We start from the raw sequence: 7,500 nt of genomic DNA, 5'->3' as shown, positions 1-7,500 counted from the left end.
TTATTTATTTATTTCCGGTGTCATGTGTAGCCTAATGCACTGTCTCGCGTTGTCACTTATGATGCTGTGATACTTTTCAAGGAAGTATTCCTTGTGTTTTGTTGTTTTTTTGTTATCTGAAATACTGTTTGAATATGCTATGTATGTAGTTGTGCACATGCTTGAACTGTGAAGGACAGTGTGTTTTGGACAATCCAGAGGGGCTGTGTGACTGGTTCATGATTTGTTCAGGATGATGGTGCCTATTGTAGGCCTATGGGTTTTTTTGTAACCCCTTTCTGGGACGATTTATGTTGTTCTTTTTTTCATTTGTATTTATTGGTTGTACTGATATCCTTAGTTGGTCTGTAAATAAAGTTCTTAAAAATCAAAATCTCTCCCTCTCTCTCTCTCTCTCTCTCTCTCTCCCTCTCTCCCTCTCCCTCTCTCTCTCTCTCTCTCTCTCTCTCTCTCTCCCTCTCTCTCTCTCTCTCTCTCTCCCTACCTCTCTCTCTCTCTCCCTCTCTCTCTCTCTACCTCTCTCTCTCTCTCCCTCTCTCTCTCTCTCTCTCTCTCTCTCTCTCTCTCTCTCTCTCTCTGTGTGTGTGTGTGTGTGCAGTGGGAACCACTCGTGTAGTGCCGGGAGTTTGACGTACAATGACACAGACTCATGCTGGGGCCCCATCAGGAGAAAAGACGCCTACAGGATATTCCTGGTGAGAGACACACACACACACACACACATAGATACAGATATGCAGATACGCACCCCAATAAACACACACACACACAGATACGCACCCGTATAAAGTCAATTCAAGTCAAGTGACTTGTATAAACACACACACACACACACACAGATACAGAGACGCACCCAAATAAACACACAGATACACACACACACACAGATACACACACACACACACACACACACACACACACAGATACAGAGACGCACCCAAATAAACACACAGATACACACACACACAGATACACACACACACACACACACACAGATACGCACCCGAATAAACACACAGATACACACACACACACACGCACACAGATAGGCACCCGAATAAACACACAGATACACACACACACACACACACACACAGATACACACACACACACACACACACACACACACATACAGATACACACACACACACACACCAGTACTCATACAAGCCTCAACATTTTGTCTGTGTGTGTGTCCTGTGCATGTTAAAGTGTGCATTATGAAGAGGAGCATAAGTGTAGTATTCCCCTGCAAGTGTGTGTGTGTGTGTGTGTGTGTGTGTGTGTGTGTGTCCTGTGCATGTTAAAGTGTGCATTATAAAGAGGAGCATAAGTGTAGTATTTCCCTGCAAGTGTGTGTGTGTGTGTGTGTCCTGTGCACGTTAAAGTGTGCATTATAAAGAAGAGCATAAGTGTAGTATTTCCCTGCAAGTGTGTGTGCCCAGAGGATCATTCTGTAGTCAAAGTGCCTGTGTTTCTGTGTGTGTGCCTGTGTTTCTGTGTGTGTGTGTCTGTATTTCTGTGTGTGTGCCTGTGTTTCTGTGTGTGTGTGTCTGTGTTTCTGTGTGTGTGCCTGTGTGTGTGTGCGCCTGTGTTTCTGTGTGTGTGCCTGTGTGTGTGTGTCTGTTTCTGTGTGTGTCTATTAACCTTTCTGGCTTGGGATAAAGGGAACTGATTTTCGCCTCGCTTGAACTTTCCGTGATGGAGTATTTGATATCCTTACAAACACACACACACACACACACACACAGGCCCTCAATTGTGAACTGATGGTAGAAACCAGCGCAGTTTATTCAGTCGAGAAGATTGTAACTTAACAGTTTCTATGTTTTCCAGCTGCTCTGTTTTGCTCTGAGTTGTTTGCTAAGGCTTGCACTGCCCGGAAGAAATAAGGAAAGGAATACAATCATTGTTTACTTTTAAATGTAACTTTGTATTGTTGTTATTTGTATGTCGCTTTGGACAAAAGCATCTGCTAAGTACCATTAGCATAACCAAAATACCATAGCTGTGGCCAACATAACTTAACTGCCTACATCTGACTCATCTTCAGGGTATAGCAACATTTTTTCATACATTCATTTTCATATATTAATGTTCACTGTTCATACATTAATGTGATTAACAGGCTAGCTTACATGGTGATTAAGCACATTGAAGAGGATTCTGTTTATTGCATCACATTTCATTTCCAGTTGTCAAAAGTTATGGGGGTAAAATTAGTGAAGCAAAGTCCCCAGTTCAGTTCAGTTCAGAAAATCATTCCTTCATTCCCATGTGTCTCCTGGCTTCTCCTCATACCCAGTGGTGCACGTCACACACACACACACACACACACACACACACACACGCCCAGTGGTGCAGGTCACACACACACACACACACACGCCCAGTGGTGCAGGTCACACACACACACACGCCCAGTGGTGCAGGTCATGCTTCATTTTGCTATTTGCTCCTGTCTCCTGAATATGCTGGCTTGTGTGTAAACACACAGTACCAGGCTCATTTGTAGACACACAATGCTGCATACAAACGTCTCCTCTTCCCGTTAATGTTGCACAATCTCAGTGTAAAAACGAGTAGTGTGTTTGTGTGTGTGTGCGAGTTTGTGTGTATGTGTGTTTACTTGTTTGTGTGTGTGTGTGTGTGTGTGTGTGTGTGTGTGTGTGTGTGTGTGTGTGTGTGTGTGTGTGTACATGTTTGTGTGTGAGCATGCATGTGTGTGTACAGTACGTGAGTATGTGTGCGTGTGTGTGAGTGTTTGTTTGTGTGTGGATGTGTGTGTGTGTGTGTACATGTTTGTGTGTGAGCATGCGTGTGTGTGTGTGTGTGTGTGTGTGTGTGCGCGCCTCTGAGTTTGTCTGTGGGCTGCTCATCATTTCTCTCTTATTAGGTTTCCTCACTTTCTCTTCACACACACACACACACACACACACACACACACACACACTCTCACAGTCATACTCTGCAACACTCTGTAACCCCCACTGTTTTCATCTCTTTCCCCTCCTGAAGACTTATTAGATTGTGTGTGTGTGTGTATGTGTGTGTTATTAGATTTCTGCTCTTCCTGTCATTAAATAAACAATCAGCTCCTGATGAAAGATTGATCAAGTCGCCGTGGGAACAGCAGAGGTCGAGGTGTGTCTGTCAAGCTCATTGCTCCAGACTTGGATACACACGCACACGCACGCACACACAGATTCAACACAGATTCAATCACAAACAAACACATGTAGAGCAATGAGTTGGATGGCCACATACATACTTACTCACACACACACTGTGTGTGTGACATTAATCCACCAGGAGTAGTATGTTGCCACTTACATGCTTGAGGTCAGAGACATTAAGATCATAGCTTCATTAGTGACCACAGCTTCATTAGTGAGCACAGCCTCGTTAGTGGAGCACAGCCTTGTTAGTGACCACAGCCTTGTTAGTGACCACAGCTTTAGTGGAACACAGCCTCGTTAGTGAGTCAGTGGAGCACAGCCTCGTTAGGGAACACAGCGTTAGTGGAGTACGGCCTCGTTAGTGACCACAGCCTCGTTAGTGGAGCACAGCCTCGTTAGTGGAGCACAGCCTCATTAGTGAGTCAGTAGAACACAGCATTAGTGGAGCACAGCCTCGTTAGTGACCATAGCCTCGTTAGTGACCACAGCATTAGTGGAGCACAGCCTCGTTAATGACCACAGCGTTAGTGGAGCACAGCCTCGTTAGTGACCACAGCGTTAGTGGAGCACAGCCTCGTTAGTGACCACAGCCTCGTTAGTGGAGCACAGCCTCGTTAGTGGAGCACAGCCTCATTAGTGAGTCAGTAGAACACAGCATTAGTGGAGCACAGCCTCGTTAGTGACCATAGCCTCGTTAGTGACCACAGCATTAGTGGAGCACAGCCTCGTTAATGACCACAGCGTTAGTGGAGCACAGCCTCGTTAGTGACCACAGCGTTAGTGGAGCACAGCCTCGTTAGTGACCACAGCCTCGTTAGTGGAGCACAGCCTTGTTAGTGGAGCACAGCCTCATTAGAGCCTTAATTACTGTGGAATTAAAAAGAAAACATTTGTCTTTCTGTGATGTCCTGCTTCCCGAGATTAGAGCTTGTTTCTGAAGAATATGTTTTAATCAGTTCTTTATTAGCCTGATTTACTGTCCCTTAATGAGAGCCAAACAGTCGGCATCTAGTCATAACCGTGGTTACCGCCCCCAGTTGCATTTCTGATGCTGAATGGCTGTATTGCAGGAGGGTGGAGGAGGGTGGGGTGCATTTCTGATGCTGAATGGCTGTATTGCAGGAGGGTGGGGTGTATTTCTGATGCTGAGTGGCTGTACCTTAATCCAGGGGTTCCCAAAGTGGGGGTCGCGGGACGGCGAGGGGTGGGTCGCGAAATGATTTCCATAAATCAAATAAATTTGGAAAAAATAAAATTCTGAAAAATGATGACTGGATAAGATCACCATTCACTGTAACCACCGCAAGTCATCTGTCAGCCGGCATGGAGGACGCACTGGTTGAGCTGTCATGTGACCGCACTTTAAAGACAGATTTTAATTCCAAGACGCTTGCTGAGTTCTGGATTTCAGTCCAGAGGGAATATCCACAGCTATCAAAGGCCGCGATGGACGTACTGACGCCGTTCTTTGCACTGACATATATTAAAAACAAACAGATCGCGTCTAAATGTGGAGGATGATCTCCGTGTGGCCGTCTCCACAATTAAACCAAGAATGGACTGTGTTCCGCGCATAGCGCGCATCCATCTCATTAGATGAGATTAACGCTGAAACGTAGTTGCCAAAATGTAAATTTGCGCAGCAACAATGTAGCCTACATATGTTTACAACAGTTTGTGGATATTACCCTGACTGAGATATTCTTCTGTTAAAGCAACACCATTGTACATTAAAATATTGTTTCCAAAATCATCAACTCGTAACAGGGTGAACGGCACTTCTGCATTCTCTTCGCGACCCTCTATCGGCTATAACCGCACTATGCAAGTTTGCCAGATCGGGTAGTGGATCTGTAGTTCGATGGAATGAGACATAAGAAACTACAAATTTGACTTGCTTCTGATGTCGCAATACATTACTTTCATAAAATCATGCAACGTACTCTACCTTGTCTGTAGACATCGTTATTTCCAAAGCCAGTGCTGGATAAACAAGCGTGCGTGCGACAGGAAAAGTGCTTTGGTGTTGCTTTAAAATGGAAATTAAAGTAATGTTTCAAAGTTAAGTTTGCACATGACAGCAATAATGTGCACTCATGGATATAATTTTTTGACTAAGGTATTCTGATTTTATCATATAGTAAAGTTCTATATGTAAAATCATAACAGGCTGCTCTGTTCTTTTGTGTTGTCGTTAAGCCCATGTTTGGATAAGCCTAGTGCGTATGGCCGGTGCGCACATTTTATTTTATTTTTTGAGTCACATCCAGGGATAGTGGGGGTCGCCAGTCTCTGGCACGGTTATTTTGGGGGTCGCGGGTTGAAAAGTTTGGGAACCCCTGCCTTAATCCACTAGCGCACTAGCCTGGATCACTATTTGGCACATACATAACCACATTCTGTCGCTGTTAGTGTTGTCTGACACACACACACATATATGTACACACACACACACACACACACACACACACACACACACACAGGGCTCCAGACATGGCTGTTATCTTTATCCTCTTTCCCTCTTTGTGAGGCTTTTAGCTGTTTGTTATTAATTTATTTTCCTGTCAGAAGTGTGTGTGTGTGTGTGTGTGTGTGTGTATGTGTGTGTGCACGTAAAGACTTCTCTGGTGTGTGTTTCTGTGTATAAATACTTAGTTGGTCTATTGTTTGGTGTGTGTGTGTGTGTGTGTGTGCGTGTTTGGCGTTTGGCGTTTTCTTTGAGGCCCTCTGACAGGCGGCAGAGACGAGGCTATTTTTAGGACCCTGGGGCAACAGCTGTCTGCCGGTCCACCACAGGGGAGACAGAGGAGAGGATGAAAGAAGAGAGGGATGAATAAACAACAGGAGGAGAGAGAGAGAGGGATAGAGAGGTGGAGAAGGAGAGAGGGGGATAGAGAGAGGCAGAGAAGGAAGGAGAGGGGGATAGAGAGGTGGAGAAGGAGACAGAGGGGGAGAGGAGGAGGAGGGAGAGTGAGAGGAGGAGGAGAGGAGGAGGAGAGGAGGAGAGAGGAGGAGGAGAGAGAGGAGAGTGAGAGGAGGAGGAGGAAAGAGAGGAGGAGGAGGAGAGAGAGGAGAGGAGGTGTAGGAGGAGAGAGAGGAGAGGAGGTGTAGGAGGAGAGAGAGGAGGTGAGAGTGAGAGGAGAGGAGAGGAGGTGAGATGAGAGAGAGGAGAGGAGGAGAGAGGAGGAGGAGAGTGAGAGGAGGAGTAGGAGGAGGAGAGAGAGGAGGTGAGAGGAGATGAGAGGAGGTGAGAGTGAGAGGGGAGGAGAGGAGAGGAGGAAAGAGGAGAGGAGAGGAGAGAGGAGAAGAGAGAGGAGGAAGAGAGAGGAGGAGAGAGGAGAGAGGAGGAAGAGAGAGGAGAGGAGAGGAGGAAGAGGAGGAGGAGGAGAGAGGAGGGGAGGGAGAGCAGAGACTGTTGGAGAGGAAGATATCTGTGTGTGAGGAGGAGATGTGGAGTGCACAGTCAGACACTGTGTGTGTGTGTTTTAGACAGAGAGTGTGAGTGTGTGTGTGTGAGTGTGAGTGTGTGTGTGTGTGTGTGAGTGTCAGACAGAGAGGCTTGTCGATGGATTTCATCGGCTTATCTTTGTGAAGGTGCAGCTTCACCAACCCTCTTGGTGTGAGCTGTCAGACCAAGCCTTTTTGATGGAGTGTGTGTGTGTGTGTGTGTGTGTGTCTTCATAGAAGGACCCTTCTCATGTTGTTCTCCTGCATCTCAAGTAACGAGTCTTGAGTTTCTCAGTAATGTTCCTCCAAGTGTGACCACACACACACACACACACACACACACACACACACACACACACACACACACACACACGCGCCTATTAAAAACACAAGCGGTATGTGTGTTTTTATGAAATTGACAATTGACTTTCCCTGCTCCTGCACAGCCAGGGCTTAGACAGTATTGATGTGTGTGTGTGTGTGTGTGTGTGTGTGTGTCTCTGTGTGTGTCTCTGTGTGTGTGTTTACAGCTTTGGCAATTTTTATCTGTTCATTTTTTCTCCTGCCCAGCCGGTTGGCCGTTGTGTGTGTGTGTCTGTCTGTCTGTGTGTGTATGTGCGTGGGCTGGTGTGTGTGTCTGTCTGTCTGTCTGTCTGTGGTGTGTGTGTGTGTCTGTCTGTCTGTCTGTCTGTCTGTCTGTGTGTCTGTGTATGTGCGTGGGCTGGTGTGTGTTTCTGTCTGTCTGTGAGCGAGCGGGTGTGTGTGTGCCTATATGTGTGTGTGTGTGTGAGGGTTGATGTGGATGGGTGTGTGTGTGTGTGTGTGTGCGTGTGTGAGAGTGTGTATTTATTAACGTGTATTTATTTGGACAACT

The 7,500-nt window shown here is 46.2% G+C and overlaps 1 protein-coding gene across 2 annotated transcripts in view; it reads left to right on the top strand.

Annotated features, from left to right (window-relative positions):
- Nucleotides 1–7,500, top strand: part of slc38a12 (solute carrier family 38 member 12) — a 108,673-nt gene that overhangs the window by 42,356 nt on the left and 58,817 nt on the right. For both annotated transcript variants that reach the window (XM_076297679.1, XM_076297680.1), the window contains exon 8: nucleotides 599–695. In XM_076297679.1, coding sequence (XP_076153794.1) covers nucleotides 599–695 — 97 coding nt within the window. The remainder of the gene's footprint in view (nucleotides 1–598; nucleotides 696–7,500) is intronic.

The sequence above is a fragment of the Alosa pseudoharengus genome, unplaced genomic scaffold (genome assembly GCF_046254945.1).
Source record: "Alosa pseudoharengus isolate Yale_2024_CS ecotype anadromous, Long Island Sound unplaced genomic scaffold, YU_APseudo_1.1 YU_APseudo_1.1_scf_21, whole genome shotgun sequence".
Taxonomy (NCBI): Eukaryota; Metazoa; Chordata; class Actinopteri; order Clupeiformes; family Clupeidae; genus Alosa; species Alosa pseudoharengus.
Note: the sequence above shows the minus strand (reverse complement) of the source record. Positions and strands in the feature narration are given on the sequence as shown.